Genomic DNA, 13,529 nt, shown 5'->3' on the forward strand with positions numbered 1-13,529 from the left:
GATACTTAATTTGTTACCTCATTTTCTGTTCCCACGTCCAGAGTGACAGGCAGACATTCTTGAGGATTCATCCCTCCACACGCTGTATACAGAGCCAATTTGCCCACAGGGATTCCCATTCCATTACAGCCAAGGTCTCCCAAGCCAAGAATACGCTCTCCATCAGTCACCACAATAGCCTAGAAGAAAAAGAAAAAATATCTATTAATAGGGGTTTGCAAATCCTGGGCACAGTTCCTCGTCTCTATTTCTAAAGTTAATACTTCCGTAATGAAATACTAACCCTCAAAACACTAATGCTAACCCTCAAAGAAATTGAATATATACAGAAAACATTTTATGTGATTGTGTATGTGGAAGAGTGGGGAGAATAAATAAATTTGATATATACATTTTATATTTTTTAAAAAATAAATGTATGATTAATTTGGTTGACAAAAAAAGAAGAGAGGGTACGCACATAAAGATTTTTTTCTCCATTTACAACCACTTAGTTTTAAATTATATTTTATCGTTTATGCTGTTACAGTTGTCCTCACTTTTTCCCCCTTTGCCCACCTGAACCTAGTCCCACTCACTCCCTCAGGCCATCCCCATATCACTCTCTGTGTCCATGGCTTATGCACATATGTTCTTTGGCTAATCCCTCCACCTTCTTTCATACAGTTCCTCCCTCCCCTCTTACAGCTGTCAGTCTGTTCCACATATCTATGGCCCTATTTTGTTCATTAGTTTATTTTATTCATTTGATTCTGCATATAAGTGAAATCATATGGTATTTGTCTTTCACTGACTGACTCACTTCATTCAGCATAATAGTCTCCAGGTGCATCCATGCTGTCACAAAAGATAAGCGGTCCCTCTTTTTTACTGCCACATAGTAATCTATTACATAAATGCAGTACAGCTTTTTTATCCACTCATCAACTGATGGGTACTTATAGTGTTTCCAGATCTTGGCTATTATAAATAGTGCTGCTATGAACATTGGGGTGCATATATTCTTTTGAACTGGTATTTGGGGATTCTTAGGATATATTTCCATAAGTGAAATCATTGGATCAAAAGGAAGTTCCATTTTTAATTTTCTGAGGAAACCCCATACTGTTTTCCACAATGGCTGCACCAGTCTGCATTCCCACCAACAGTGCACAAGGGTTCCCTTTTCTCCACATCCTCTCCAGCACTTGTTGTTTCTTGATGTATTGATGGTAGCCATTCTGGCAAGTGAGAGGTGATATCTCATTGCGGTTTTAATTTGCACCTCTCAGATGATTAGTGATGTTGAACATTTCTTGACAAAGGAGGCATGAGTACACAATGGAGTAAAGAAAGTCTCTTCAATAAATAGTGTTGGGAAAACTGGATTGATACATACAAAAAAAATGAAACTAGACCACCAACTTAAATCACACACAAAGATAAACCCAAAAGGGATAAAAGACTTGAATGTAAATTGCGAAACCACAAAAATCCTGGAAGAAAACATAGGCGGTAAAATTTCAGATTATCCTACATAGCAATATTTTTGCCAATACATCCCCTAGGGCAAGGGAAACAAAAAAATAAACAAATGGGACTATATTGAATTAAAAAGCTTCTGCACAGCTGAAGAACCCATCATCGAAATTTAAAGGAATCCCATTGTATGGGAGAACATAGTTGCCAATGATAATCTGATAATGGTTTAAATACTAAAATATATAATGAACTTATACAACTCAATACCAGGAAGACAAACAATCCAATTAAAAAGGGGGAGTGGAGGAGGGTAAATGCAGACAACTGTAACTGGACAACAACAAAATACTTTTTTAAAAAAGGGCAAAAGACTTGAATAGACACTTCTCCAAGGAGGACATACAGAGGGTCCAGAGGCATATGAAAAGATGCTCAGCATCACTAGCCATCACAGAAATGCAAATTAAAACCACAATGAGATACCACCTCACACCAGTCAGAATGGTCATCATAAACAAATCAACAAACAGCAAGTGCTGGAGAAGTTGTACAGAAAAGAGAATCCTAGTGCACTGTTGGTGGGACTGCAGACTGATATAGCCACTGTGGAAAACAGAATGGAATTTCCTCAGAAAACTAAAAATGGAACTGCCTTTTGATCCAGAAATTCCACTGCTGGGATTATACCCTAAGAATCCTTGAAACACCAATCCAAAAGAATCTATGCACCCCAATGTTCATAGCAGCACAATTTACAATAGCCAAGTGCTGGAAGCAATCGAGGTGCCCATCAGTAAATGAGTGAATCAAAAAACGATGGTACATTTACACAATGGAATTCTATGCAGCAGAGAGAAAGAAGGAGCTTATACCCTTTGCCACAGCATGGATGGAACTGCAGAGCATTATGCTAAGTGAAATAAGCCAGGCGGTGAGGGACAAATACCATATGATCTCACCTTTAACTGGAACATAATCAACAAAAGAAAAAAAGCAAACAAAATATAACCAGAGACATTGAAATTAGGGAGAAGGGTTTTCAGGAACTACTGTAAAGGACACATGGACAAAAGAACTAAGGGGGAGGGTGGAAGCAAGGGAAGAAGGTGGGTTTGCCTGGGGGGAGGGGGAGGGGTGGGGAGAAAATGCAGACAACTATAATTGAACAACAATAAAGTAATTTAAAAAATAGTCATATACGCAATTTATCACTAAATTAACATTACCTTCCTTTTGTTTTTAACTACTTTCTGTCACACTTAAGGAAAATAAAGCAATTTCACTTATATGTAGAATCTAAAAAATGAAACAAATAAACAAAACAAAAACAAATTCATAGATACATAGAACATTTTCATGGTTGTTAGCTGAAAGAGAGGCCAGGGAGCTGGGTTATAAAGGGGAAAAGATTAGGATGTAAAAATTGCCAGTTATAAACACGGTCACAGGGATGTAGGATACAGCACAGGGAATATAGTACTGGACTTATCAGGGTGATCATTTCATAAGTTACATAGTCTACTACATTGCAGAACTGAAACTAATATAATATTGCATGTCAACTATAAATTTAAAAAAAAATTAAAGCAATTGTATGTTTTCTGTATAATAATTAAATCACAACATCAAGATTACCTTAGTCAGACAACCACAATTCCATCAGTGATGTCTGTTCTTAAAAATTAAATCTTCATCCTGCTGTATCAATTATTACGTGGACATTACCTGATAAAGCCTTCTGTATAACACATGCAGGGGTTCTCTTGGACACACACACACACACACACACACACACACGCCCCATTCTCTGACCTGTCTTCATTTGTTCCTTTCTTTTCCCAGGGCCTACACTTCTGTTGTAGCCACCTATGTGCAGAATTCTTGCCTTCTTCTCCTCTCTTTCTGATGAGCCTTCCTCAAAATATAACAGTCTATTTTTTCAAGTCTAAATCCCTCTTTATGAATTTCAAGACCTTTTATAATAATTTTATCACCTCTTAAGCAATCTTAATTACATTCCATTTCAATATTAATAATTATCTTTAGTTGGGTCAGCCAATTTACTTATTGCACAAGACCATATAATTCTCTTCCTGAGCTTGATACCGACTTTCATATGTGCCCTTCTTAGGGGAGTATATTATTCTCTTTCTAATTATCAAAGGCTAGATTTAAGTTACAACTTGGCTAGAAAAATTTCTTTACTGTTATAGCCTTCTCTGAATGATAGTATCCTCTGAATAAATGAACATAGTGATAAAATTTATACCAGATAGTTTAATTATATATTGTCTAATAACTGATTGTCATTGTCTCACATGTGTTTTCAACTACACAGTCGAGACTGCATCTTATTTTTCACTACTGTATTACAATAAGCAGCTGCCATTTATTAAGTTCTTGCTATGTGCTAGCAACTATGCTAGGCTTCTAAATTATAGTACATATAATTAGGATCAAGAATATCAGTGAGGGCCCAATATTAAGAGATGAGAAGATAAAAGCAGGCTATTAATAAAGTTAATCAGCTAGTAGGAAGAACATAAAGCAAGGCACAGATTACTGCCTAGCCATTAGGATTAGAGGAATATTAATTAGAACTCTCTACTCCAGAACTATTTCCCATATTACTCAATTCTTAATGTCCTCTCTAGAGTCCTGATTAAATGTTAACTGTCCTTCTTAGGGGATCAGACATTTATACTTTATAGAATTAACACATTTTGGGGGGTTGTTCCTAAGGACTGGACCTGTGGACAGTGCAGACTACAGAGTAGAAGAAAAATTTAGTAAGCAACTTAGGTGGGAGAAAAAAGAGAAAAATCTGGGAAGACTAAAAAGAGTAGAAAACATTTTGTTTTACAAGTTTGCCTGGCATGAGCCTTCAACAACAGAGTGAGCCGATTCTAGCCCCAGCTGCTCAAAGGAGAAAGGTCGTTAATGGAGTGACACTTCAGAAGTCACAGCTACAGTATCTTTGTACCACTAAAAGGCATCAATTTATTCAATCTTAATCCTAATAGATACCACAAAGTTGCTAAGCACCTAACAGAAAGAGGAAAGGGGCGAAGGAGGGCACAAGCACATCTCACTTTCTTTAGACAAGGCAGGTAGTGTACCACCGGCCCTGAGGCCTGCATTCACCGCCCACCACCGCCTCACACTGCCATAGCCCACTGTCAGGATGCACCTTCTTTCTTCACTGAATTATCATGATAATTACAAGAGCTAATCCAAGTACAGTGTCTCAGAAAGAAAGCTACAACATGTCACGTTATGTCACTACTTTATTTTCATTAGTTCACTCACAGAGGGGAGTCAGAAGAGCTACCTCAGGTCACAATGATAAAGGAAGTTAACAGAGTTTTTGATTCCTCTTATTAAATGATTAATATGAAAATGGAGTTTGCTTAAAGAAATTCATTCACCATTGCAGCATTTATTCAACATTTATCCAACATTTATCATCACTTACAATGAATAAAATAAATACTAAGGAATTACCGGTAGATCGAAAAAATGAGGAAATGGTATCTAAATGGTATCAAAATAAAATTAATCCACTATGTAAAAATCAAGGGAATATAAATTAGGTGAAATTCACTAGAAAAGCTAGTGAACACTATTTAATTACATTCATGATAATTGTCAATATATTACCGGGCAGGAAAAATAACAAATGTGCCATAGTGGAAAAATTTGATAACTTACCTTGACGACATCTTCTGGCCACACATTAAGAATTGAAGCAATATGTCCTCGATCGTGGATACTAATAAAAAGACCTCTGACAGAAAAAAAAGGTAGTTTTAATTTACTTCAGGTTGTCAAACTATCATGAACATTTAAAAAAACTTTCAAATCAGTTTGATGTATCTCCATTTTTTTCAAACTAGTGAAAATTATTCCCTTAGGCAAGTAAGGGATAGAAATCTCATAAGTAAGGAAGAAATTACTTTAAACAATATAGTGACATCTACAATAAGTACATTCATTCTGGCATTACACATTCTTAAGTATTTTTAATTAAAAAAACATTTATTATTTTATATACAGAGAATTTAAATAGCATTATCAATCCCACTTATAGATTCATCTACAATCTTTCATTAAACAACATGTATAAAAGCCCTCTGAAGAACAACACAAAGCACATACAAACAAGCACTTCTCAGTGTCTAGCCCATTCATTAAACAGTCACCACGCAGAAATGAGAGTATGTGTTGCCAGCAGCTGCAGTGACTGATAAGGCTGAGCAGTCTTCTCATGTGGGACGCACCTGATTCTTTTGTGTGTGGTCTCAGTTGCTGTTTGCAATGCTGTTACTTAGATTCTCAAATGAAGTTTTTAACACTTCTTGCCCCCAAGCCCCCCAGTTTCTATTAAAGCCTAACAAGTAACTTCAAAAATTAAGATAAATTTTTTTAAATTTCTCAAACTCACATAAAAGTTTTACTTTAGTATTGTTAAACATATCTCCACTCCATATGACAAATGTATTGCAGCTTAATGAATTGTTATAGGGCAAACCACATCCTTGCAAATAATATCCACTGAAGCAGAGAAAATCTTGGCAGCTACCCAGAAGCCCTCTATATGTTTCCTCCCAATCAAAACTCCTCTCTCTCAAGAGCAACATAAAAGTCTCCTGCCTTTTAATGGTATCATCTCCTTAGTTTACATAGTTTGATCATCCAAAAAATAAACCATCCCTATATGCTACTGTTTGTCTGTAAAGTTTCCCCAAATCTGGATTTTGCTGATTGCATCCATACAGATTAACATATTAACCTTTACTTTGTTTTTCTTGGAAAATTGGTAATTGAATCTAAAGGCTTAATCAGATTTTTATTTTTTTTTACAAGACACGTCATGGTTTGGTCTTATTAGAAGATGCATAATATCTTGTATTCCTTTTTGTGATTTTAGCAGCTGCTAGTACATATTATCTAAATTCATTAATTCAAAATGGTGATGTTCCAATTCTATCATCATTCATTAGCTGGAACATTTCTTTTTTTAAAATTAAATTTACTCGGGTTACATTGGTTAATAAAATTATATAGGTTTCAAGTGTATAATTCTGAGTCACATGATCTGTACACTGTACTGTGTGCCCACTGGGGATAGTGAAGGGTCAAGCAGGTCAAACATATGGTGACAGGAGAAGACTTGACTTTGGATGGAATGGTTCTTTAAAGAGAAATTTCACCATAACTATTGTTTGATTAACCTGCGGTACAGTTTATATTAAAAAAGGATAAGTGCTTGATTCTTTCATTTTTTATAAAAGAACGTGTTTGCTAGAATCCTTCAAGAGTTCCCACTAAGAAGTGTGTGTGTGAGAGAGAAAGTGTGTGTGTGAGTGTATGTGTGTGTTGGATCAATATGAGCTCATGGATTTAAACATATTTTGTCTTAATCCGTTACAGGTATTTTCTTTATTGAAAACTCAAACCGTCCCAGTTTTTAGCTAGTAGAAGACTCTACACAGGCCCCTGAACCCTTTTAACATGACTATAAAGTTCTTTGATAACTTTCTTGTTCTCCGTTATGACAAGGTATTCTACCTCTTCTTGAAAATGTTTGCCCCAAGCCAAATGATCCACTTCTCTAAGAAGCCCTGGCTTCTTTTAGTAGAAAGTGGTGCTTCAAGACTAAAATCTAGGTATTAGGGATCCCCGCTACTAGTAGTAGCTGATCTAAGTATTGTTATTTAAAAAATTATGGAACAAAGTTAAAATTCACTTTCTATTTGTGGCTGCAAATCTCAAACTGGCACTCTATACGGCTTACCACTATGATTTCCTAGCAAATCCAACTTAGCACTCCCGGAGAGGACCCTTTCACACCTCTGCCCCCCTCACCTCTCCTTTACCTATCTCCCTCTCACTCTCAGTTGATAACCAAATCTTAAATCGCATACAGAAAAAGATGCATGAGAGTGAAAATTACCTCATCTTTCTAATATAAACCTCATTAACCCACCTGAATCTTTTCTTCTAAATAGACCTTATTTTTTTAGAGGAGTTTCAGGTTCACAGCAAAACTGAGAGGATAGTACAAACACTTCCTATGTACTCCCTGCCCCCACACATGTACAATCCCCTCCATTACCAACGTCCCGGACCAGAGAGGTATATTTGTTATAGCTGATGAACCTACACTGACACCTCATTATCACCCAGAGTACACTGTTTAACATTAAGGTTCACTCTTTGTGTTGTACATTCTATGGGTTTGGACAAATTTATAACGACATGCTCTATAAACATTAGTGTGCATGTTTTTGTGTGGACATAATTTTTCAATTCATTTGGGTAAATACAGCAGAACCTCAAATAACATTGTTTAGTTCAACACAGATGAGAAAAAAATCAATTCCCAGACAGGGTTGCTGTCTGTGTGGCGTTTGCGTGTTCTCCCTGTGTTTGCATGAGTTGTTTCTAGGCACTCAGGTTTCCTCCCACATCCCAAAGATGTGCACAACTAGGTGAACTGGTGTGTCTGAATTGTCCTGGTCTGAGTGAGTGTAGGTGTGGGTGTCCTGTGATGGAAGGGTGTCCTGTCCAGGGTAGGTCCCACCTTGTGCCCTGCAATGTTGGGAGAAGCTCAGGTACCCCTTGACCTTGAACTAGAATAAGCAGGTTGGAAATAATTATCTTAATTCGCCTTCAGTCTTTCTTAAATGTATACATTCACATTTATTTCCATGTTTAATATTAGAAATGTTCGGGATCTTTATTTAGAAGTCATGATGTTTTCGTGACCAGAAATATGCCTACTGGTTTCATTATACAGTGTGTCACTTACAGTCGCAATTTCTGAGAACCTATCCACAACTTACTGCACCAGCAGTGCAACTACTGGATCATATGCTAAGAATGTGTTTAGTTTTGTGTGAACCCACAGATTGATTGTCTTCCAAAGGGGCCATACCATTTCACATTCCCACAAGCATTGAATGAGCATTCCATTTGCTCCATAACCTTGTCATCATTTGGTGTTGCCAATGTTCTAGACTTTGGTCATTCTAGTAAGTGTGTTGTGGTATCTTACTGTTTCCCTGATGACACACAGTGTGAGGCATCTGTTCATATGCTTATTTGCCATCTGTATATGTATATTCTTTGGTGAGGTGCCTGCTAGTCTTTGGCTCATTTTTTAAAATTGGGTTGCTTTTCTTTTGTTAAATTTTAAGATTTCTTTGTATATTTTGGATAATAATCCTTTATAATACATGTATTTTGCAAATATTTTCTCCCAGTATATGGCTTGTCTTTTCATTTCCTTGATAGTCTCTTTTGTAGAGAAAAATATTTTAATTTTAATAAAGTCCAATTTAGCCATTACTTCTTTCATGGATTGGGCCTTTGGTGTTGTATCTAAAAAGTCATTACCATGCCCAAGGTCATCTAGCTTTTCTTCTACGTTATCTTCTAGGAGCTTTACAGTTTCGTGTTTTACGTTTAGAATTGTGATTCATTTTCAGTTCATTTTGGGGAAGGATATAAAGTCTGTCTAGATTCATCTTCCTGCATGTGGATATCAAGTTGTTCCAGCACTGTATGTTGAAAAGATGATCTTTTTCCTGGCTGGCATAGCTCAGTGGATTGAGCTCGGGCTGCGAACCAAAGTGTTGCAGGTTTGATTCCCAGTCAGGGTACATGCCTGGGTTGCAGGCCATGACCCCCAGCAACCACACATTGATGTTTCTCTCTCTCTCTCTCTCTCTCTCTCTCTCTCTCTCTCTCTATCTCCCTCCCTTCTTTCTCTAAAAATAAATAAATAAAATATTTTTTTTAAAAAAGATGATCTTTTCTCCATTGTACTGCCTCAGCATTTTTTTTTTGCATTCTCTGCCTTTCCTCCTATTATAATGGAAAAAATTCCTAATCAAGGCCATCTTCTCACTTGTGCTCTGAATCCTGTCCCATATTAGCTTCTGAAAGGCTTCATTCCTTCAATTATCCCATCTCGATACTACACTGTCAGTTTCACCAGTAAATCAATCTAATTTAGGTATAACAACCTGCACTAATATTATCCATCTTTTGAGACTGGATTTTGTCCCCTACCTTCCTCTTTCATAGCAAAACCCTGCAAAGATTTGTGTATTCCCATTGTTTTTATTTCTTTACCCCCTTTCTCTCTTCAATTTATTAATAAGGCACTTTAACACAGAAAAAAAAACCCCTCCAGCCTAGAGCACTCCTTGAGCTCCAAACTGTAAATGTGACCACCTACTTAATTTTTTCATCATAGGCCTCAACTCAAACCTTCGTTCCTCAGACAGGCTTTCTCTGATGACAGCAGTGGAAGCTCCTCCACCCTAAAACTTCTGTCATCTGAATAATACTCATAAGTATCTGAAATTATCTTATTGATAATTCCATACATTTACTGTCTCTTCCCTGCCACCACCTCCGCCCCCCAGGACACATACACATAAAGAAAGCAGCAGGTTCTCTCAGTGCAGAGAGTCTCTGTCTAACCTCGTGTTTACCCTAATGTGCACTGGCACACTGCGAGTGTCCAGCACTGAGCATTCCCTCACAGATCCGAATAAGGCTCCTGCAGTCCATGCCTGTGAGTACAGAAACAGTGAAATAAACCCAGACTTCTATTGACTTATTAAGCAACCAAAAATTACATGATGACAGTAAGTGCTACAGGCAGATTACTGATGACTGTCTGACTCAACAAAAACATTAATGTAGCAAGTTGGCAGTAAATTATATCATTTCCTGTTTTTTTTCACTGTTTCATATGAATTTATTTTGTTTCTCAAAAATGATTATAAGTTATATACTTCTTTTGGATCCCTGTCATATCCAACCATGCAATCAACAAGATCTCAATAAATAATTGTAAAATTAGAATAAACTGTAATTTGAGCTTTTTAAAATAAGGCATTTTTGTTGAATTATCTAAGATGTTCTTGGCAGTGTAACATTAAATAATATTTCTTGGTATCTTGTTTGTTAGCTAAGGTTTTTTAAGTGTTACCTAGAAACAGTATCATTTTTTAAAAAAACAAGAGACACAATGAATGATACTAAAATTTATATCAATTAAATACCCAGGTTTATTTTATAAAGATATGAGTACAACTTCAGTGAAAGAACCACCTGGCCCCCTGTAATCCCTTGCTCTGGCTAGAGACTCATTTGTTGTAAAAATGCCTCTTCTTAGAGAGAGCTCAATAAATTAAGGATCTGCAATGTCTCCCCAAAGTCAAGCATTTTAAGAAAATAATTTGCAAAACTTTCTGGAATGCCACTTTGATCAGAAGCCTACTGAGATATCAAAAAATATTTCAGCACAGAAAAGACTCATACTTAACGGTATAGAGTTGAATGTGAAATATTAATTCTCCATATACACACATATATAGTTACAGTTGGAAAATGAAAAGTTTAGACAAGAAAGTTATTTATCAATGATATTTTATTATTTTATTTTTAAATGTGGGCTCATGTTTATTTAATCCAATAGGTTTTATTCTGTAGCAAACATTATGTACTTTATGCTCAAAATATTCCAGATTTTGCTAGTGGGATTCCCTTCAAGTGGGTGTCTATATCCTTCTGATGTATCCCCACCATTCCTTGAGCACTTCCTTACTTTTTGGTACAAGATGCCTCAAGCTCATCTTTTACTTATCCTGGCCCAGTCCCGGAATTTAGCAATTTCTCTAAGGAGTCTGGTTTCTTTTGGCAGAGAATCACATTTTGATCTGAGTGATACGTGTGCACATGTTACTGGGGTGTTGCTGTCCCCAGGCCAACTCAATGGGCGCAGCTAAAGAATATACGTGTATGTTCATACAGAGTTCGTGTGTATGTGCACGTATATACATACAGATATATGTACACACATTATGTATTTATTTATTCCTATATCTATCTGTCTTTTCTATCTATACCTCCAATCATAAGTTCACACTAATACCTCCCATTCCAACTCAATGACACAGGACTCATCTCAGTGTTCTCCCTTCAGTTTTCACATGTTAAATGTGAGAAACCTAGTGAGAAACCTAGTTCCTATTACGTTTACTATATTTACTTATTGGATCAGTCCTCTTTGTATAACACCAGTCTTGTGCCCTCCCTGTGTGGACATCCCACTCACATCACTATGGCTCCAATCTCTGGAGTAGGCAGCCCTCCTACACAGATGCCTCCTCACTCGACTCAGGCTCTGACATGACACCTGGCACCACCCTCCCACACAGATGCTCCCTTTGCCTTTCTTGGCTCTCTTACCCCGAATCAGGCTGCCCTCCTACGTCGGTGTTCTTAACCCTGTCCAGGCTTCAACACTCCATGCTAGGTCCCCAATCCTTTTAATCAGACAGAGGGCACAGCCTGAGTGCTCTTGGTATCTCTGAGCAACATAAATACCTGGTTCTGGATGTGCAAAGGAAGTTAGTTATCCACTGCTTCTAGAGGAACACCAACCTCAATCACACCTTTACAAATTAAGGACTTTTATCCCTTCGCTTACCTCACTTCTGGAAATTAATTTGCTAATTTTTAAAATCTTTTCCTTTTGTTTGTTGTTGTTTTCCATTTACATAAAGTGAAACAAATTGATTTTTATCCTTTCTGATTCCTTACATTTAAATACAAACTCCTACCTCATCAATCAGTTTATTTTCTTCCCCCAGGATTAATTCAGTTCCTTAAATCTATATACAATTTCAATATAGTCTGTGACATGAGGATCTAGTACCTCACTTCATACTTTCCCAAATATCACGATTCTGGTATAAGTATACTTTGACCTTATTAATGGGTCCTGCCTTTTGACACCTGTTTTTATATTTTTTTCCTCCAAGTTATCAGTCTATTCTGATAGAATTTCCTTCTTTATTAATTTAGATTTTGTCCATTCCGCCAAACATTCTTAACTTCTTGCCTTTTTTTCTATCCACCACACCCTTTTTTAAAACCTCCAAATTTAAATAAATCCATCTGCCTTCTCTTTTCCTCAAGCCCCACTACAGAATTAGGCTAGAAGAAGGCACTTAACCAGGTGTGCTAGATCCATCAAAACCTCTGTGGTTCTGTGTGGGGAGGGCTCAGAAAGAGTACAATGGCCTCTGTCTGCAGTTCTGTCTGGGAGGGAGCTGTTCCCCAGCTCTCACCCTGATGCCAGACATTTCAGTTTCCCTCAACGTGCAGCTGGTGCCTTTCAACCTGCTGCCCCAGGTCTAGAGCCCAGAGGGAGAGAGTCAGAGTAAGTCCGTGTGCAGTATGAGGCCCTTCAAGGGGAGAAACCAGATAATTCCACAGTTTCTTCCACCAAATCAACCCCTGCTTGTTTTTACAGCCCAAAGTTACAGGCACGTATCTTCCTGGTACTGGAACCCTGGGCTGGGTGCTCTGGTAGAATCCCCTGCTCCTAAAATATCTATTTTATATCCACTACACATGGGTGGTTTGGGACCAGCCAGTTCCACATCTGTGCGTCTGTCCTTCCATCCCTCCTACCTGTCTGGATGACTATGTTTTCTTTAATTCCTTAGTTGTCAGACTTCCATAAGCTTGATTTTCTGATGGTTCTGAGTGACGGTTGTTCTACACTTTAGTTGTAATTTTGCTGCGGTTGTGTGAGGAGGTGAGCCTCATTTCCCTATGCCTCCATCTTCACCAGAAGTCCTCAAGTGAGATTTCTGAAATGGTCCCCAAGATACCCCAGCTCCGTGGTGTTCATATCCTGAATGACCCCCAGGACTGTGCCTAAAACGTATTTACTCTGAGTAGGTTACATTAGACAATAGAGTAGGTCTGAAGACAGAAAGATTCTCTGGGTGGGCCTGCACTCTCTATAAAAGTAGAGAATTTCTCCAGCTGGTCAGAGAGGAGGAAACCAGAGGTTCAAGGACTCCAAACACATTGCAAATTTAGACAAAGGTGGCCATATGGCAAGGAACAAGAGCTACTTCCAGCAGCTGAGAACCGTCCCCAGCTGAAAGCCAGCAAGGAAACAGGGACATAAGCCCTACAGTTATAAGGAAATGAGTTTTGCCAACAAGAATGTGCTTGGAAGCAGGTTT

At 37.6% G+C, this 13,529-nt stretch overlaps 1 protein-coding gene across 1 annotated transcript in view; it reads right to left on the minus strand.

The window, feature by feature from the left end:
* The window catches only part of ME1 (malic enzyme 1), a 172,623-nt gene that overhangs the window by 100,319 nt on the left and 58,775 nt on the right, over positions 1 to 13,529 (minus strand). The window contains exons 4-5 of the mRNA XM_028510473.2: positions 5,173 to 5,248; positions 18 to 179 (exon numbers count right to left, since the gene is read on the minus strand). Coding sequence (XP_028366274.1) covers positions 18 to 179; positions 5,173 to 5,248 — 238 coding nt within the window. The remainder of the gene's footprint in view (positions 1 to 17; positions 180 to 5,172; positions 5,249 to 13,529) is intronic.

The sequence above is a fragment of the Phyllostomus discolor genome, chromosome 4 (assembly GCF_004126475.2).
Source record: "Phyllostomus discolor isolate MPI-MPIP mPhyDis1 chromosome 4, mPhyDis1.pri.v3, whole genome shotgun sequence".
NCBI classification, from domain to species: Eukaryota; Metazoa; Chordata; class Mammalia; order Chiroptera; family Phyllostomidae; genus Phyllostomus; species Phyllostomus discolor.